General features: G+C 42.3%; 1 protein-coding gene and 1 long non-coding RNA gene across 3 annotated transcripts in view; one reads left to right on the top strand and one right to left on the bottom strand.

Moving 5' to 3' along the window:
- Window positions 1-20,908, top strand: part of LOC147014094 (uncharacterized) — a 64,409-nt gene that overhangs the window by 39,234 nt on the left and 4,267 nt on the right. For both annotated transcript variants that reach the window (XR_015050643.1, XR_015050644.1), the window contains exon 2: window positions 14,143-14,320. This is a non-coding gene — a long non-coding RNA (uncharacterized LOC147014094). The remainder of the gene's footprint in view (window positions 1-14,142; window positions 14,321-20,908) is intronic.
- Window positions 18,664-20,908, bottom strand: part of LOC147014095 (uncharacterized) — a 6,496-nt gene continuing 4,251 nt past the window's right edge. The window contains exons 3-5 of the mRNA XM_085851749.1: window positions 19,610-19,677; window positions 19,312-19,417; window positions 18,664-18,925 (exon numbers count right to left, since the gene is read on the bottom strand). Coding sequence (XP_085707875.1) covers window positions 18,717-18,925; window positions 19,312-19,417; window positions 19,610-19,677 — 383 coding nt within the window. The 3' untranslated portion in view covers window positions 18,664-18,716. The remainder of the gene's footprint in view (window positions 18,926-19,311; window positions 19,418-19,609; window positions 19,678-20,908) is intronic.

Genomic DNA, 20,908 nt, shown 5'->3' with positions numbered 1-20,908 from the left:
GGGCACGTGAGAGCGAAGGGACGGCCTGTGTGGTTGTGGTTTCTGGCTCGTGGTTTGAAAGGTTTTTTATTTTTTTGCACGTACGGCCATACACGTACGGGCACGTGAGAGCGAAGGGACGGCCTGTGTGGTTGTGGTTTCTGGCTCGTGGTTTGAAAGGTTTTTTTTTTTTTGCACGTACGGCCATACACGTACGGGCACGTGAGAGCGAAGGGACGGCCTGTGTGGTTGTGGTTTCTGGCTCGTGGTTTGAAAGGTTTTTTTTTTTTTTGCACGTACGGCCATACACGTACGGGCACGTGAGAGCGAAGGGACGGCCTGTGTGGTTGTGGTTTCTGGCTCGTGGTTTGAAAGGTTTTTTTTTTTTTTTGCACGTACGGCCATACACGTACGGGCACGTGAGAGCGAAGGGACGGCCTGTGTGGTTGTGGTTTCTGGCTCGTGGTTTGAAAGGTTTTTTTTGCACGTACGGCCATACACGTACGGGCACGTGAGAGCGAAGGGACGGCCTGTGTGGTTGTGGTTTCTGGCTCGTGGTTTGAAAGGTTTTTTTTTTTTTTGCACGTACGGCCATACACGTACGGGCACGTGAGAGCGAAGGGACGGCCTGTGTGGTTGTGGTTTCTGGCTCGTGGTTTGAAAGTGTTTTTTTTAATTTTTTTTTTTGTTTTGTTTGCACCTACGGGCACGCACTTGTAAAGTGAATTTGACGAATAATTTTCTGATCAAGGTACTGCCAAAATCATTATATCGAAGGTACTGCTCGAGGTGGAGATGACGTCATGGGGGGGGGGGCAATCAAGCATTTTTTTGGGGGGGGCAGCCAATCGAGCGTGAAAGGCACCAAATAACATTAAAATCTTCCTTTCCAGATATTTATTAAAGAAACGAACGACGATTAAGTTTTAAGTGAAGCCATTTCTATTCATTAAGCCAAACATGATTTTATGATTCTGTGTACCTCCAACGAAAACTGCTGATGAATAATCGCGAGGACCTTGAAGAACTGAACTGAGGAGTGAAGAACTAACATGGGGAAGCAGTTTGACAAGTGGGGGAAATATAAAATAGGTATGCAGGTGTTGGAGTGGGCAGTAAGCTTGCATATCATAGGAAGGTGGACAAGACAAGTCAAAGCACCTGCCCAACCCTAAAGGATTCTGCCAGCAGCGGATATCAAAAAGGGTTGGGGTTGGAAATGAAATGAAAGTCAATGGATGATAGAGTGGACACCATGCTGCCTGTGATGCTACGAAACAGGCTTGCGCTTTGATCTTTTGCCAGGAGATGCCACCATGGAGCTGTGGGCCACAGAGGGGATTCATTTTCCATTGTACTACAAACAAAAGCTTTGTACACTGCACGACGCCGTGGGCTGCTCCCGAAGAGACTGGCACTGGTGATTTATGTCCGATCATTTAGATTTCAGGTTGCTGCTCAATGTTACGAGGTATTATTGTGCGGTGGATTCACTTTCAGAAACTTCTTTCGATAAAGGTGAAATGGTTTTTGGACGTCCCAAAATTACTGAAATTACCCGGAGGCCTGATAAGAGATCAGGCATCCAAGATAAAAGATCTGGACACCTGATATTCTTTGTGAGCTGGCTTTCACTAAGGCCAGCCGCGTGTGATGTCAGGCGGAGGGTGCAGGGAGCGTCTCTAAGGCAGATTTTTTTTTATCTTGGACTAAACCAACAGGAAACTGAGGATTCCGTGAGCTTCTCTAAATGTTTCTTGATCCCGATGGTTAACTTCATGAAACATGCATACAGGTAACGTAAGGTGTTGAGCGAAGTCAGAGGTGACCCTGAGGTTCATCTTTCACTGGCTTCTACCTCTTTGATAGGGGAGGAGGAGGAGGAGGGAGTGAAGCCACTGGTATCCCGACATTAACTGTCGTTGATCTCTTACCCCCAGCAAGCTGGTACTGATTTTGCTGCCCTCGAAAAGATCACAGACTGAGTCGACCCATCTGGTGTTATTTTGCCACGGCTAGGATTTGAACTCAGGACACGGAGATCCTCAACCAACTGCCTTAACCGTTAAGCCACCACCAGGCTCACATACACATACCCTGACCATAAATGGTGTCTATTCTGAATTATTTCATTTTTTTTTGGAGTCTCTTAAGGGTCATGGTTCCAGCACCACTCCTTTTCCCAATCCATTCTTTCTTTCCCCCCCCCCCCCCAACACTGTCATGTCAGAGCTTGTACATATACCACATGTTGGAAAAGGACATTAGGAGATTTCACTTTACTTTTATATTAATTACAAGGACCGTATGAGACAATTGACAAACAAGTAAATTGTTGTATGTGATTTGAACCCAAGACCCCAACATGGTAAGTAAATAATTAATTAACAGAAGCTTTTTGAAGATTTCCTTATCGTGGGACGTTGAGCCCACGCGAATGGAAAAAAGGAGCCATAATTCGAATAGACAGGATTCTGTCCAATCATGCAGTTTAATTGTTCAACTAAAAAACAATGATGATGAATCGCCACCTTGAAGAACGAATCAAGGAGTGAAGAACTGATGTGGGGAGGCAGTTTTACAAGTGAGTGACGAGTGAAGGAGATTAAAAAGGTGTGCAGGTGTGCAGGTGTGGGAGCGCACAGTAAGTTTGCATCATAGGGTTAAGCCTAAACAGGCTGGCTCACTTAGTTGATATGAGCTGGAAGCCCACTTGGTAAAAATACCATGTTAGGAAAAAACAAAAGAGGAAGTCTTTAATTATTGCGGAGCTGAAAGAGCTCAAAACAAACAATCAAAAAAAATCATCCATAATGTATATATATATATATATATATATATATATATATATATATATATATATATATTAGGCTAATGCTGTCTATCTGTCTCACCCCCAAGATCCCCAGTACCCCACTCCCCTCCTGAACACCTCCCAGATACCACCACTTCCCTCCATCGCACCGTGGGTGCTTTCCATCCTCCCGTGTTTTCTTCTCTCAGTGTTGGCAACTGTGCAAACAGCTTAATCGAGGTCGATTGGTGTCTGCATGGATAGCACCCCGCGTCCGGTGTGGTGATGTATGACTTGCTCAAGGTAGACCAGGGTTGTCCAATACACTCACCACTCGCCATACGTGGCGAATTGATGTTCTGCAAAAGTTGTATTCAAACAAAAATAATGCAAACAGTCGTGTTGGTGCATCAGTCGTCAGACAACACCAGCAGGTTGCCGATACACCCGATATTATTTCGAGCTCCCTCAATTGGCCGATGTTAAACTTCTATTTTTAAATATCACTCAATCACAAATGACTTCCGTTGTACTGACAGCATCTGACCTGCAAATATCAGTGATCTATCTGACTGTTACCCAGTTTCTATATATTATGAGCCTGGTGTGGCTTCGTGGTTAATGCAGGGGCCTGGGGTCCTTGGGGTCCTGAGTTCGAGCCCCGCTGGCCACTGAGTTAGCATCAGGGGGGTTGACTCAGCCTGTCATCCTTCTGAAGGTCGGCAAAATGAGCACCAGTATACTGGTAATTATCCCTGCAGGGTCGAAGGCGACTAAAGGGTTGGTGTCAGGAAGGGCATCCGGCCCTAAAAACATTGCCACAAGAAAGGGCACCATGATTGGATCCCTTAAAAAGCTGACTCCTGCTCAGGGAAAAAGGCTTTCAAATGGTGTGATGATGACCCAGTTTCTATATATTCAAATGTATAATCAAAACTTCTATTTTTACCTCTGCTCATCGAAGGTGGAAGGAAGTTATGTTTTTACTCATGTCTGTCTGTCTGTCTGTCAGTTTGTTACTTGGCAATTTTTTTTTTCACAAGTATGTTCACCGCTTCCGTTTGTCTGTCCGTTCACCTTTAATCGCCTACAGGTCACAATTTTAAACTGATCTTAATGAAACTTCACCAAATGGTGAAGTTGGTGGGCTGACAGGATATTATTTATGTTTGAGGTCAAAAGGTCATCATAAGCCAAAGGTCAACAACGTTTTCAAATTTCTAAAATCTTCAATTTTCATCCGATTGACTTGAAATTTGAAAAGCATTTGCATATCAGGTCACTGATTTTCAACCACCTATTATTTTTGAGGGCAATATCAGCCAAAAGGTCAACATAGGCCAAAATTTCTAAAATTGTTAATTTTCATTCAATTGACTTGAAATTTGAACAGGATTTTGAGATCAGCTCATTGAATGCAACAGCTAATTATTTTGAGGTCAACATAGACCAAAGGTTAACAACAAAGTGGAATTTCTAAAATCCTCAATTTTCATCCCATTGACTTGAAATTTGAATAGGATTTTGATATCAGCTCACTGAATGCAACCAGTCAATTATTTTGAGGTCAACATAGACCAAAGGTTAACAATGAAGTGGAATTTCTAAAATCCTCAATTTTCATCCCATTGACTTAAAATTTGAAGAGGATTTGCATCTCAGGTTACTGAATTCAACCACCAATTATTTTTAAGGTCCACAAGTCAACATTGGCCTAATTTCTAAAATCGAGAGATAGAGCCAAACACTATATACGTATATCATGATATCTCCAAAAAGTTGTGGACGAGTTATGACAAAACTAGATGGATGAGTTGGTTCGGTGACAATTACAAGCGGATTTGATTTTGGTTCAGATCCATCAGTGGGATACAAAACATAAACTGTTCAGCCTGGCAGAGGTATGCACTCTACTGAGTGCCATTGCACTTTGTTCTGTTTTTCCAAGTGTTGCTCTATGAGTGATTTTTCATTTGGCTGTTTGTTTACTGGCAGGATATTTCATAAGGTTGTGGACAGATTTGTACCAAGCTTGCTGGATTGATAGATAACACTGGGCTGCATTTGAAATATTTTTTTCAGAGGTCTAGGTTTTCTCAACGGTTCCTATATGTTTTTTGCATGTTCCTATATGTTCCTATATGAATTCAGAAATGTATCTAATTTCGCTCCATCAGGTCAAGTTTTTATGCTATCTCAATTTTAAGGAAAAAAAAATAATCAAAATTTTGTTTTTTTAATCAGTATTTTTTAAATTCAAAATCAGACTTACATTGACAGAAAATGTACAAACTATACATATGACACACAAGTACACTTAATGTGGAAGAAAGTGCCTTCTCAATTACTTTCATTTCAATTTCAGAAAAATATAGATAAATCGTTGTTTCTGGCAACACCCAACTTCAGTCGCTCCAGCAGTCGCTGCTTTCCTTCGTCTTTTTAATGTTGAATTTCACATTAACGGTACTTGTGCGTCATTTTTTTTATATATAGTTTGTACATTTTCTGTCAATGTAAGTCTGATTTTGAATTTTAAAAATGCTAATTAAAAAAACAAAAATTTTGATTATTTTTTTTCCTTAAAATTGAGATAGCATAAAAACTTGAACTGATTGAGCGAAATGAGATACATTTCTAAATTCAGCATGCAAAAAACATAGAGGGACCGTTGAGAAAACCTAGACCTCTGAAATGACGCAGACCAGTGTTCTGGACCAAGGACCAATTAGTTGGATTTTGGTGAAGATACAAATCTGATTCCGGATCCTGGAAGTTTTTGGATGTTTCTATACCATTGAGAGATGGGGCGAAAATGATATATTTGATATTGTTTGGATTGGACCAATCGAAATTCCAGGACATTGTTATCGATTCCGACGACGTTTGGCGACTATGGAGGTAGGGAACGTGACAAACGCCGTCATATTATTACCACAGGTAATTAAGCTCTTTCCATTGTTAATTTACAGTTATATCAACAAGTTTTATCATTATTCCAATCAATTTTTAATAAGGTTTTTCTTTTAATGCGGATTTTGTCACCATTTAATTATAATTAATGTGTATTCATATCACCACATTGTAGTGCTCCACTTAATATTGCTGAAGTTCTCTTCCTCTCTATCCCACCCCCACCCCACACTTTTTCAAATTTCTCGTGTTAATATTTCAAATTGATCACACTTAAATACTCAATGAGAACCCGAAACACCAATAAATATATCAAGAAAAAAAAAATGTGCCGAATATGGTTACCTGATTGGCACAAGTTTGACGAGCATCAATATTCTAATTGGACACTAAGGTGGTAGACAATGTCATTGGATAAAACCTCAGCGTTGAATTATTATTTTTACCTGATCCACGATAGGAAGTCCACGAAACCTTGAACGACCCTCGTATGTATAGTAACATAATTTCTTGCATGTCACTCTCTTTATTATTAAACTAGTAAATGCTCATTTAAATGCAGGTTATAAACCAATATTAATCAATTGTATAGCATGATCACATGCTGTACTCTACAGCTATAACAATGTTTATGTACAAATGTTTTGCACAGTTCTAAATAATTGATAAACATTGTGCATTGTAAGCTATTGAACATGAAGTTAAAAATGTTTTTTTTTTAAGTAATCAGTCAAGTGATACATTATTGAAATATCAGTGATTCTCGTGAAAGGAACAGGTGAATGAAAACAAGGTTTCTTTTTTTTTTCTCCAAGCACATCGATCATCTTCCTTTCTTATTTTCTCTGTGCCAGCTAGTTTGATGAAAACAATCAGTGGTTAATGTAAATACTTCAACATTAAAAAAAAACAAAAATCACTGCTTGAGCAGAATGCATTTTGTTTATGATGGAGCCAATCCTTTTGTGACATAACGTGCGTGTCATCACATGTCATTACTCCTCATGTTCAAGGAGGAACGATGCGACATCTCGTGGAGAAAATGGTAAAGTTCGTTTGGGTTGATTTAAACCAGTCAACGACTTTTGTCCAACATTTTCTGACATCGGTTCAACTTTTATAACAATTGTGCTTCTTGAGTACATTCGAAAATGTCTGACCGGTGAAAGAAAGATTATAACTTCTTGCTCATTATAAGCAATATCTGAGACTGATCAGCTCGATGTTGACATTTTACTGGCACACCTGTATGACGTTGAATTAATCATAATATTGTGTCTCAATCGAAATTGCATCACAATACTTGCACTCTTGCAATAAGTGTTTCTTCATTGTTCGCTGGAAGTGCTGGGACCGGTGTTTCCAAAAAGGAAATTTGAAGTTCGTTACCGCGCAATGAAATCCACTTCTTTTGGACAAACCATGATATCTGTGAAGGCTTGTGTTGATCTGCCCAAGTTAATCAATGGCTTCTGAAAAAACTGAAAACTTTCATGTTTTGTTCATTAACCGCCCCTTGAAGAAGGCGCAGTTGTGCTGAGTGTTCACACACCTAAGCAAGAGAGTTAGATCTGACAAAAAAGCGAGCAGTCAACACCTTACAGATTACACATCAACCGAGCGTGAAAAGGCCATGAGCTTAGTCGAGTACCGAGTAGAGGATGGCGAAGAAGAATAGGTCTTTGAGCAACGTTGTGTGATTTCCTTCTCACTTTGTAAGTCGACTTTGATTGACTGTAAAGTTGAAAACGAGAAACCCAAGGAGATTGAGCAGGTGTGCAACCGGTTACCAACTGAAAGCTTGTCCACATCACTTTAACATAAGGAGGATCACGTGCACAATAAGGGAATCACGTGACTTGAACTGGCTGTTTCAAAATCTGAACCGACCCTTCGAGGATGAACCTTAGACCATTGTGAAGGGCAGTGAAAGCATCAGATTTGGTTGTGTGGACAACTGAAAAATAGTCATAGTAATTTAACAATTAAAAAAAAAAAATTCTGATGATAACAATATTGTTTGTCATTATACATTATATGTGTATAAAACACCATGGTGATGTCCGTGCTTGCACTACTGTTCTCACTTGGCATCCCCACGCCTCCACTCCCCACCCCCAGTGAATTTAAGTTGACAAACTGTTGGATTGAAACACTGAACTAATCGGGTGTAGACTGTAGATATGTAACAGAGGCTTGATGGGTAAAATGGCGTCCTGCGTCCAAATTCCTTACATATCCTTGTGTAATATATATATATATATATATATATATATATATATATATATATATATATATATATATATATATATATATATATATATATATATATATATATATACAGTACTTACTAGCAGGAACCTGCGAAACATTCGTAAAATGTAAATTGTGACATGAAGTCCTCAACACCACCTCAACTCCAAGTCAACAACCTCCTCCTCCAAAATCCCGTGACCTCAAACTCCCCCTCCCAACCCTAAGTCTTCAATCCCATTCCCACTACAAGACTTCAACCCCCTCCCAAAACCAACTCCACAACCCCCGCCCCAAACACACATCCTCAACCAAGCCCCACTCTCACTAAAACTCCTTAACCTCCCCCACATCTCCTCACAAAACCTCAACCTACCCATCCCAACTCCGTCTCATCTTTGCTCTCCGCTCCCCTCTAAACCCCAACTTTATGTCTTCCCCTACGCCCTTGGCATTTCCACATCAATCATTACATATTTCTTCATTACCTCATCAAAACAGTGGAATATTTAATTCTTTCCCCTCTCCTATCATGCTACCACCGACTTCACATAAATTGCGATCAAAACAGCAAGAGCATGGCCCCTACGTGTCATGGCCCATCACGGTTGCCTATCCAACTCACAATCCCACGAGATATGTAGAAACCCCATGGTATTGCACCTCTCGAGTGACCTTGAGCAGCTGAATTGTGCCAATAACTGACCTTGAACAAATTATCTTCCTCCTGATGCATACGTACACATCGGTAAAAGTATATAATGATGGATTTTTAACTTAACTGGAATCGGAATTCCAGATAAGATATTGTCATAGTGCACTGTCCGTCCGTCTGTTCGTCCATCTCCCATTTTGACTTCTCCGGCCAACCCGCTGGCCCAATCTGGCTGAAATTTGGCAGCAACATTCCGCTCCTGACTGGTAACGGGAATTGCAAATTGCAAACGGGTAACGGGAATCTGATTACTTGGCTTGATTAACGAGTGCCAGCATGTTGGTATACTGTGTCGGAGTGGAAACCCGTCCAGGATTGTGTCCAATAGCCAAGGAGACTGCTTAGGCAGCACCAACGCTCTGCACAGGGTATGGTCCCAATGGATGGATGGATGGATGACTTGAAGTAGGTCAAAATGGCCGACTCAGTAAATTTCTTCAAAAATCTTCTTCTCCAGACTCAACAGTCAGAATGCTACCAAATGTGGGTTACAACATAAAGACAGGGTCCTGATGTTAAATTGCGGAGGCCATGCTGATCATGTGACCAGAAGTGTGTCAAAATGGCAGTTGCACAAATTCTTTCCAAAATCTTCTTCTCCAGACCCACCAGTCAGAATGCTTCCAAATGTGGGTTACAATATTAGGCCAGAGTAGTGATGTTAAATTGTGGAAGTCATGCCAATCAAAGGACCAGGTCAGGTATGGGAGCATGTGCCAGAACAGCACGTCGCTGCGTCCACTTTCTGCCGGTACTCCAGGGGCCTCCGTCTGGCCATCCCCCAGGCAGATGCCAGGCCCATTCCCATCTCCTTGAGATGATGATCAACCTGCTGCAAACACGAGGCATGTGGTCGGCCCACTGGCCTCCTCCACTCATGAGATTCCCTCGCTGAGAGAATCTGGTGAGCAGGATCAGCGTCAGGAAAACGAGCCACATGTCCATACAGCCGCAACTGACGCTCACGGACTATGCAGGTAACAAATCTCATCCGAGTCTCTCTCAGCAACCGCTTGTTGGACACAAAATCCGACCAGCGATAGCCAAGGATTCTCCGAAGAGACCTGATACCAAAGGAATTAAGTCTCCGTCTCAGATCCTTGGTCAGAGTCCAAGTCTCGCATCCATAGAGCAAGACTGGAAGTACCAAGAACCTGAAGACTCGGACTTTCGTCCTCCCGCACAGGTACCGGCAGTGCCACACCCCATGATCCAGTGAATCCATGACTCCCCAGGCCCGACCCAGACGTCTATTGACCTCTGACTCAAAGCCAGCAGAGACATGAATATCACTGCCAAGGTAAGTGAATCTCTCCACGACCTCAACATCCTCACCACAAACAGACAGAGACAGGACAGCAGCATCCAAGATGTCACCGAAAGCCTGGATCTTAGTTTTGACCCAAGAAACCCGTAATCCCAGCGGCTCCGACTCCTCTTTCAGCACCTCAAGGGCCCCCAAAAGGATATCTAAAGTCTCCGCAAAGATGACTGCATCATCTGCAAAATCAAGGTCCGAGATGTTGACATTCCCAAACGATGCACCGCAGCTTGATCTCTCCGACATCCTCCCTAAAATCCAGTCCATACAAGTGCTGAAAAGTGTGGGGACCAGTACACACCCCTGACGAACTCCAGTAACAACTGGAAATAAGTCAGAGATGGTACCACCACACTTCACAGCACTCTCAGTACCAGAGTAGAGTTCAGACATCAGATCGATCAGTTTTGGTGGCACCCCACGAAGACCAAGAATCCTCCAGAGGACATCCCGATTCACTGAATCGAACGCTTTACAGAGATCAACATAGGCTGCAAGCAGCCCCTACCGAAACTCTCGTCTGTGTTTGGTGAGGATACGAAGGGCAAGGATACGGTCAATCGTTGACCTCTTTGGTGTAAAGCCTGACTGCTCTGGACGCTGGTGCTCAAGCAGATGGTGGTGAACCCTATCAAGAATTATCCGAGCAAAGACCTTACCGGGCACTGAGAGCAGCGTCACCCCTCGGTAGTTGTTGCAGTCTTGGCGATCACCCTTCCCTTTCCAGAGAGGGACAACAAGGCCCCTCTTCCAGTCAGTTGGGATGATGCCTGTGTTCCAGGCAGAGCACAAAACTGCATGCAACGACATGAGTGCAGCATTTCCACCAGCCTTGAGAAGTTCAGCATGGATGCCACAGATCCCTGGAGCTTTGCCCCGTTTCAACTGGTTCACCGCAGCCCGTGTTTCCACAAGCGAAGGTGGACCACAGTTGATTCGAGGGTCAGCAACAGATATTGTAACACCCTTGACGTCCAACTCGACAGCTGGGGGATCAGTCTGGTACAACCGCTCAAAGTAACCGGCCCAGCGGGCCTTCACTTCAGACTCATCTGTCAAGAGCCTACCACTCTCTGCTCGAACTGCAGTGCTCCGAGGGATGGGCTTGGATGAACGCAATGCGCGAATTCCCCTGTAAGCGGGACGAGAATCACCTGTCCACAGGTGATGCTCTACCCCCTCACAGATTCCTCGCACATAGGCCTCCTTGTCCACCCTCAGTGCACGTACAGTTTTACGCCTCAGCTCCCTGAACAGCTCAGCTCTGCCATTCAGCCTGGCCCTGCGACTCTGGTCAATGGTATCCAGTGTCCCTTGAGAGACAAAATTCTTCTTTGCCCTGCGGTGAGCTCCAAGACATCCACTGGCAATATCAAGGACGGTGGTCTTGAAGGCACTCCACAACTCTTCACGACCCCCCAAAGCACCCAGACCCCCCAAGTGTCCACTCAGCCTGTTCGCAAACTCCTCAGCTACTCTCTCATCCCTGAGCTTGCCAACATCCAGCCGAGGCTGGGATGGTACCATTCTCCAGGATTTAAGGTGCAGCTTTAGAGTTGCTACAACAAGCCTGTGGTCAGTATTGAGGAACTGAGCACTCCGGTAGACCCTGCAGTTCTGGATCATCCTCCAACGACCGTCAATGAGGACATGGTCAATCTCCTTTGCCACACCGCCAGCGTTGGAATACCAAGTCCAGCGATGAGCTTGTGGGCGCTGAAACCATGAACCAGCCACCCTAAGTCCATGACTTCTTGCAAAGTCAAGGAACTTAGTGCTATTCTGGTTCATAGTTCCTGACCCATGGGGACCAACACATGACTCATAACCATCCCTATCAGTTCCAGTCGATGCATTGAAATCCCCCAAGACTAGAAGTGTATCTCGTCTGGGGCACTGATCAACCACAGACTCGAGCGTGGCGTAGAATGTGTCCTTCACGGTGAGATCACTCGCCTCAGTCGGAGCATAAACAGAGACCAGGGAAATGACACCTAAGGAGTGACGAATCCTTAATCTCATAATACACTCGTTGACCGGTGTTACCTCAATTATCATTGGGGTCAGCTTATTGGACACAGCTACAGCAACTCCTTGGGTATGGTAACCATCAGAGCGACCAGACTAATAGTAGGTGTAACCACCCACCATTATCTCGCAGCAATCCGGTCTCCGAACCTCAGAGAGAGCTGCAATCCCGATGTCTAAACGCTTGAGCTCAGATTATAACAGAGACAGGTGATCATCCTCTCTTAGGGATAGGACATTCCAGGCACCAACCCGAAGTAAATACTTTTGGATTTATTGAAGGACATGATGGACAATCACAGGACATGATGGCATACACGTGCCCCTCTCTTTATTTTGTGATCTGATCAATGATGGCTGATTGGAAGACTGGTGGCCATTTTAGTTGTTCTTATAAATATGGGTTAGCTCTTTAAGTCCAAACAGCTAAATAATACATGTGTATATTATTGATGTGTCAAAATGGCCAACTTTGTCAATTTTTGGGAAAATCGTGTAAATTCCTTCAAAAATCTTCTTCTCCAGACTCAACAGTCAGAATGCTACCAAATTTTGTTACATTAGGACAGGGTTGTGATGTTAAATTACAGAGGTCATGCCGATCACATGACCGGAAGTGTGTCAAAATGGTGGATGAATTGTTTCATGGAATTGTTCAAAGCTACCTTTGAATTGTTCCAATGAATTGTATATATATGAATTGTTCCAAGCTGCTGTTTTCTACTGATCGAGAAAAGCACTAAGATAGGATTGGAAGTGTCACGTTAATTCATTGGAAAAGTTGTCATCGGGATCATCTGGGAAAAACTCTGACAATTTGCTTACAGCTACGATTGCAGATTCATGATTCATGGAGGGCAAATCCATGAAGAATCCAAAACGCCCTGACATCCTTGATTGCAGCATGACTTTTCTCAAGGCATGTCATGTGACCAGTGAGTCAATGCAAGGAATGAAAGCCTTCATACGGAACTCATCATTTGGTGTCAGCGCAGCTTCTTTAGAATGTCTTCAGTCAAGTGGATCTAAATGCATATTGCGTTGACATATTGTCCTACGTTTGTTTTGAACAGCATATTAGTGCCACACAGGTGTGTACCACCCTGGAGGCTCTGGGCAGCTGCGTTGTTTGCATTGCCTTTAATTTGATCCAGCATGGATCCTTCGTGGTAACAGCTAATACTCGAGAGAATGACACATAGTTATTTGGATGGTGTATGAGGCACAGACTGCTGCCTCAATCTCTGAAAAAAAACCCAAAAACATAGGAGTAATACCCCTGGGCGCTCACCTGGTAGTGGCTGACTAAGATAATTAGGAAACCTATGATAGGCATGGATGACCCACAAAATGTGTAATGGAGAAGAATGTAAATACCGATGGATATTTTTTTAATGCTGTGAACAAACTTTGGTACATCACAGATGATGAAGGTTGTGATCAAGTTTCATTGAAATTGTATGAGTGCTTTCAGTGAAGAAAGCAAATACATATTTTGGGGGAAATCTCCCTGTAGAACCCCTTAGACCCCAAGTTGTTTTTAATATTATGAACAAACTTTAGTACATCAGAGGTGATGAAAGTGGTGGTCAAGTTTCATCATAATTGTGCATGTAGTTTCTGAGAATAAAGAAAATACCTGTCAGTTAAAAGCTAGACGATATGGCCAGTAAGCATTTGTTGTAGTATTTGTGGATAAGCATTAGTAAATGCCGATAAATGAACGATCAATATTGACAGTGACATGTTATAAGTTGTTGTTGCATGTTGGTATTGGTGAATCATATTAGAAATTGCTTGATGTCATGAGCTAATTTTGACTGTGGATGGCAGTATTATCCTGTAAACTGCCTGGTGAGATTCATGAAAATGCTTGAGCATTCTAAGATGAAGGTTCCAGTGTAGACGAGAATCACATTTGCTGGAAGGCACGAGATCATTCTGTGCTACTTTATAAACCTGCACGAGGGAAGTAGAGGGAGACAGGTGACATGTGAGGAGACGTGTGTATCGATCGTCCCAGTGCTCAATTTAACTTGGAGAAGTGAACGAGGTGTTAATTTCCAGAGTGGTTGTTAACATGTGGAGCCAATTATAATCAGGTTGATTAAAACTCATTAAATTTGTGTATTGTGATAGAATTCCTTTGAGATCTTCAACCATCCTGAACGGGCCAGCACGGGAGAGAGAACAACGCGACGAGAGTCGAGCATTGGACAGCCCCGACGGAAGCTGCAAGGACATCGAGTGAGAATGACAAGACAGGACTCGATCATTCGACAGCCCTGGAGGACAAGATGAATACACCAATGACAAGGTGAATAGTTGAGCCTGCAGGACAGGGACACTAGGCGGAAACAACTTAACACGGGAATTGTTGTTGGACATTTTGTGTAATGGTGAACTTCCTCGTTTGACTTTTTATCTGTTTATTTGAAATATGAGTTTCAAAACCGTTATGCTGTTGATGTGGTAACTGTAACGTCACTCAGAAGTCACAGACCCCAACTGACAAAGATCCATTTGATTGGTAGCTGACCTGTACGTTCGTTCATACTCGTGAAGCACAAACCTTGGATTGCAGTCGTTAGAGAACCAGCTGGGTTCGGCACCACAAACAGCATACGTACACTAGAGGGAAGGAAACCCCAAAGCGTATACACCGACAATACCTCTTTTGGGGAGGAACCGTCCCTCCCCCCCCCCATACACCCATTTAGACCCCGATTTTTTTTTAATGGTGTGAACAATCTTTGGTACATCATGGATAATGAAGGTTGTGGTCAAGTTTCATCGAAATTGTTTGTGTAGTTTCAGAGAAGGAAGCAAATAATATTTTTGGGGGAAACCCCCTCTTACACCCTCTTCGACCCTGATTTTTCTAATGTCATGACCAAACTTTGGTACTTCATGGGTAATGAAGGTTGTAGTCAAGTTTTCTTCAAAATTGTGTGTGTAGTTTCAGAGAAGAAAGCAAATACATATTTTTGGGGCAACCCCCCCCACCCCCATTAACCCCCTCAGATCCCGACTTTTTATGTCATTAATAATCTTTGGTACATCAAGTTTGTAGTCAAGTTTGAAAGTTTCATCAGAATTGTATGTGTAATTTCTGAGAAGAAAACAAACACGTATTTTAGGGGGCAACTCCCCCGTGGATCCCCTTAGACCCCTATTATTTTAATGTTGTGAACAAACTTTGGTACATTACGGGTGATAAAGGTTGTGGTGAAGTTTCATCAAAATTGTGTAGTTTTGGCGAAGAAAGCAAATACCTCTTTGGGAATGGGGGGGGGGGGGTGGAAACCCTCTTAAAAACTCCCTCCCTAGACCCCCTCAGACCCCGGTTTTTTAATGCCGTGAACAAAGCTTGGTACATCATTGTTGATGAAGGTTGTGGTCAAGTTTCATTGGAATTGCATGTGTAGCTTCTTAGAAGAAAGCAAATACCCCTGTAGACCACCCCCCCCTGTAGGGCCCGATTTTTAGCTCACCTGTTCGAAGAACAGAGAGCTATAGCGATACCCCCGGTGTGAGCGTCAGCGTCAGCGTGAAAATGTTAAAGCTTTTGGTGCAAGTTATTTTTTATAAGCTTGCCATTCATTAATATGTGTACTCGGATGCTGATATTTGGCATGGAGGTTCCTTTTGGGTATATTATTGATGTAGTGAAGTTGAAATTAAAAAATAATTTCAAATGTTTTAAATTTTTGACCTGTTTTGAACTTAACTTTTTTGTAGCACATCAACGTTAAAGTTTTTGGTGCAAGTTATTTTTTAGAAGCTTGCCATTCATTTAATGTGTGCACTAGGATGCTGATATTTGGCATGGAGGTTCGTTTGGGGTATACTATTGGTGTAGTGAAGTTGAAATTAACAAATGATTTGAATTTTTTTTTTAATTTCAACCTGAGATGGTGTCAAAGCCACCCAATGCTTGCCTGTTTATACTCGACGCTTGCCATTCATTTAATATGTGTACTAGTTTACTGATTACAATATACGAATACATATATTACCTTAAGATTATTTGGATCAGACTTCACTGCAATGTTTTATTAAAAAATATTATTAGACTAGTCTTTTAAAAACGATAAATGTATAAACAGGCGAGCATTGGGTGGCTTTGACACCAACTCTCTGGTTTAAAATGCCGTGAACAAAGTTTGGTACATACATGGTGATGAACATTGTGTAAAGTTTAATCGAAATTGTATGCGTAGTTTCAGAGAAGAAGTAGCAAGTATTTGTGGATGGACGGACAACAGACTGACAGACGGACGGTGCTCCATCCCATAAGCTCCTCGGAACTATGTTCCAGGTGAGCTAAAAAAACAACTCGGATTTGAAGCAAAAACATGCACACTGCTTATGTGCATATGTAATACATCGGGGTTATATGTATATAGGTCGCATAGATTCCATTTGTACAGGCCCATGGGCTGACACCAAAGGCCTGAAGCCGAAGGACTGAAGGCTGAGGCCGATACTTACTGTGGACTTCACAAGGCCCATGGCGCATATCAGCTCCAACCTTTCGATATTTGATGATTCCTGTAACAGTCGCTTTGGTTGTTTTACACTGAACAGATAACTTATCAGGAGGACATGGCGATTTAAATGTGACAGCTCCGAATATGTATTTTGGCTTCACATATCACCAAAATAGTGGCCACATAATTTTTCAGGTTTCAATTCTGACTGTGGTCAGGCAAGCTGTTGAACCAATGGGTGGGAAGGACAGTTAGGCCTCTACATCCTCATCATCATCATCTTCTTGGTCACCTCTACATCCTCATCACAATCCTGGACGGGTCACCACTATGACAGTCTACCAGCAAGCTGGCACTCATTTTGCCAACCTCATAAGGATGATAGGCAGAGTCAACCCCACCTGGTATTAATTCAACAGCTGAGTGGGATTTGAACTCAGGATCCTCGGATCCCAAGTCCCAACACCCGAACCATTAAGCCAACACCAGAATATTTACATATATGTACATGTATATGTATATATGTGTGTGAAGATCTGGATCTGGATGCGAGAATTACTTAATTTTGAAAGTGATTCTTGACCATTGATAGGGTGAAAACGATATAGTACTGTATAGCATATTTCAAAAATATTTCAAAATTGTGTCACAAGATAAAGTGAGGTGCACCTGTCTGCCATCAAGTACTGTGCTTGTGCCAAGTTTGAACAAAATCGGACCATGCATGTCTAAGAAAGTTCCACATCTTTGTGGAACACATTTAAGTCACAAAATGGCCATCAGTCAGCAATCATGGAACTGATCTCGAAAATAAAATGACGTGTTATGTAAGCCATCATTCTTATCTGTTTGCCAAGTTTTAACAAGATCGGTAAATGCATGTCCGAGAAGTGGTTGCGGATGTACACACGCACACATGAAAATTGAGACCAAATCCAAAAGTCCCAGTTTCATCCTAATTCCAACGGGGGCTAATAATCATGGTCCTAGTATTGACCACGAAGGTACCCCACCACTCACATCCTCCCAGTTTGACATCCTCCCAGTCACAGCCATTCTTTGCTTCTGATCACGAATCCAGTTTACAACACATTTATCTACCATTCCAGTCACTGCATAAGCTCTCACCTTACCAAACAACCTTTTGTGGGACCTTATCAAATGCCTTCTGAAAGTCGAGATTCACGAGGTCCACTCCACGATATCTGACTACCCATTATTAGCCCCCATTGGACTGAGTCAGAAACGGGGGGCTTATGGATTTTGTCTCGATTTTCATGTCCATGAGAGTGTGCGTCCGCAAGAATAGGTCGGACATGTATTTACCGATCTTGTTCAAACTTGGCACAAAGACACATGATAGTAAACATGTGCACATCATTTTTGTCGAGATCAGATCCAAGATGGCTGACCGGCGGCCATTTTATTTGTTTTTTTTTTAAAAACCCCGGAGTCAAACACGTCCTCAACCATTTCTTGGACAAGCATTTTTACCGATGTTGTTCAAACTTGGCAAACAGATAATGAATGATGGCTTACATTAGCATGTCATTTCCTTTCGAGATCTGATCCAAGATGGCTGACTGGTAGCCATTTTGTTACTTACACATGTCCTCAACCATTTCTCAGACATGCAAGCTCCAAATTTGTTCAAACTTGGCTCAAGCAGAGAGCATGATGGCGTACACATGCCCCTCACTTTATTTTTCGATCTGATGAAAGATGGCCGACTGGTAGACTTGCGGCTATTTTGTTACTTACACGTGTCCCCAACCATTTCTCAGACATGCATGGTCCAATTTTGTTCATATTCGGCACAATCACAGGACATGATGGCATACACGTGCCCCTCTCTTTATTTTGTGATCTGATCAATGATGGCTGATTGGAAGACTGGCGGCCATTTTAGTTGTTCATATAAATATGGGTTAGCTCTTTAAGTCCAAACAGCTAAATAACTAAAACAATGAGGGCTATGACATTTTATGTCTTTTTTTACTTGTTGACATTGGAGACTGTCCTGGTGGACAATATTTCGAAGGTTAATAACATTTGAGATGTACACAGCTGCCAACCAACTATGCATGCATATTGGGGTCATTAAAGGCCAAAACAGCCGATGGAAATATACATTGACAAAATAAGATTCGAACACGATGCTTCTTGTTGTATATTTATTTTATTGTCATAAAAGCACAAACATCCTAAGCATGTAAACTTTCAACAAATATTACGCTGTCTCTTCCTCTTTTTAGAGTTGCTCTTTCTTTTAGTGGAAATCTTCTCCAAACTCTTTATCCACTTTGTCAAATGGGAACCGACCCAGTAAACATCTAAAATGATGAATACAACACCAATGATGCTTTCCCAGGTTATTTCCACCAACTCTTCCTCTTCATCATCTTCCAGTGAATTAATGTCCAGCCATTCTGAAGGATTTGGGTTTGGGATGAGCAAACAATTGGACAAACGAAAGAAAAAATTATACTTGGGTGACTTTGAAATCAAATTGAGCAAAACAAACGCAGACCAGTCATTCCTCTCTCCAAATTATTCCATGAGGCTTAACACAGTGAAAGTTGTTGCCACTTGAATGAGTGAAAAATTATTATGATGCCAACATAAGTGTGAAACTACAACAAGGGCGAAAATCATTTAAAAGAACAAAAATGAAAGCTGTGTTCAATCTTTTGTTATATTTACAATGAAGAAATTATACGCAAAAGGTATTGCAATGAAACAGTTTGCCCAACTAATCACAGCTATGTTCTTGTTCTCTCAAAATGTTTTCCAATCACCATTAAAATAAACTAACCTTGCACATCCACATAATCGAGAGATACAGTTTCAGTTCCAGCGATCTCAGTCACTGGGGTCATCAAAGTCGCTGGTACATTGTCCGGGGAGCTTCGTGCGGAGGTCTCCCATGGGCGGAGGTCAGGAAGGATCGAGAAAATAACATGAGAAAAATGAGTTCAGGAGCAATGTTTCTTCCTCCCACAATAAATTTTCGACAAAGTGGAAATAAATATTTGTTCACTGTAGACTGGGCCCCCAGATGGCAATCCACTAAATGTATGATCCCATATGTAGCACATTTGCCATAAACTTACTTGTTCCTCTGCAGACATCAGCCTCCCTTTTGTATCCTCGAGCTTCAGTGTATCATTTTTGATAGAGGCTGTGGAAGGGAGGGTATTGGATGAGGGAAATATGGGGGACAATGTAAATAAAATATATTTTATAACGTGAGACATCAAATCATTGTAATGAATAAAATCCTAACCTACTCAGGTCATTTTTGCTGTTTTTGCCAACAAGGAGTTCAAACCGAAATTGAAGTTACATTATGAAAATAATATTAAAACCATCTCAATGGAGAATAAGCAAAATCAAACAAAATAAATAACAAAATGATGAGGTCCATCAAGTGGTTCATACAAACCTGTTATAATTGCTATAAACTAGTGCGTGCCCGTACGTGTGTGGCCGTATGTGCAAAAAAAAAACAAAAAACTTTCAAACCGCGTGCCAGAAACAACAACCACACAGGCCGTTCCTCCGCTCTCACATGCCCATACGTGCGTGGCCATACGTGCATAGCCGTACATACAAAAAAAGAAAAAAAAACTTTCAAACCGCGTGCCAGAAAGAACAACCACACAGGCCGTTCCTTCGCTCTCGCATGCCCGTACGTGCGTGGCCGTACGTGCAAAAAAAAAACAAACAAAAAAAACTTTCAAACCGCGTGCCAGAAACAACCACACAGGCCGTTCCTTCGCTCTCGCATGCCCATACGTGCATGGCCATACGAGCGTGGCCGTACGTACAAAAAAAACTTTCAAACCGCATGCCAGAAACAACAACCACACAGGCCGTTCCTTCGCTCTCGCATGCCCGTATGTGCGTGGCCGTACGTGCAAAAAAAGAAAAAACATTTTCAAACCGCGTGCCAGAAAGAACAACCACACAGGCCGTTCCTTTGCTCTCGCATGCCCGTACGTGCGTGGCCGTACGTGCAAAAAAAAAACTTTCAAACAAACACACAGGCCGTTCCTTCGCTCTCGTAAACGACGACTGGATTGGGGCATTGTGTTTATCTATAAATGCGCATAACAAATCGAGAAAGTATTATAATACAGTAAGTCATCACTATCCGGAAGTCCGTATGTTGTAACCCGTAATGGGGAACGCGCTGTAACTTGGCCATAACTTGGGAACCACTTGTCCGATTAATTTCAAACCTTTTGAAAGGCAAACAAAGAGATTGCTGGAATTATAGATAAGATAGATAGAAGATAGATACTGTGGGTGCAAATCGCCAAGCAACGTGTCCTGTCATTGTTAACTAAATGGCGCCCTTTCCCCATCGGCCATGCCTACGCAGCAACGTGTCCTGTCATTGGTTTGGT

The sequence above is a fragment of the Eptatretus burgeri genome, chromosome 13 (genome assembly GCF_056783735.1).
Source record: "Eptatretus burgeri isolate ZD-2024b chromosome 13, Ebu_testis_v1, whole genome shotgun sequence".
In the NCBI taxonomy this organism is placed as follows: domain Eukaryota; kingdom Metazoa; phylum Chordata; class Myxini; order Myxiniformes; family Myxinidae; genus Eptatretus; species Eptatretus burgeri.
This window is presented reverse-complemented; position numbering and strand designations above follow the sequence as displayed.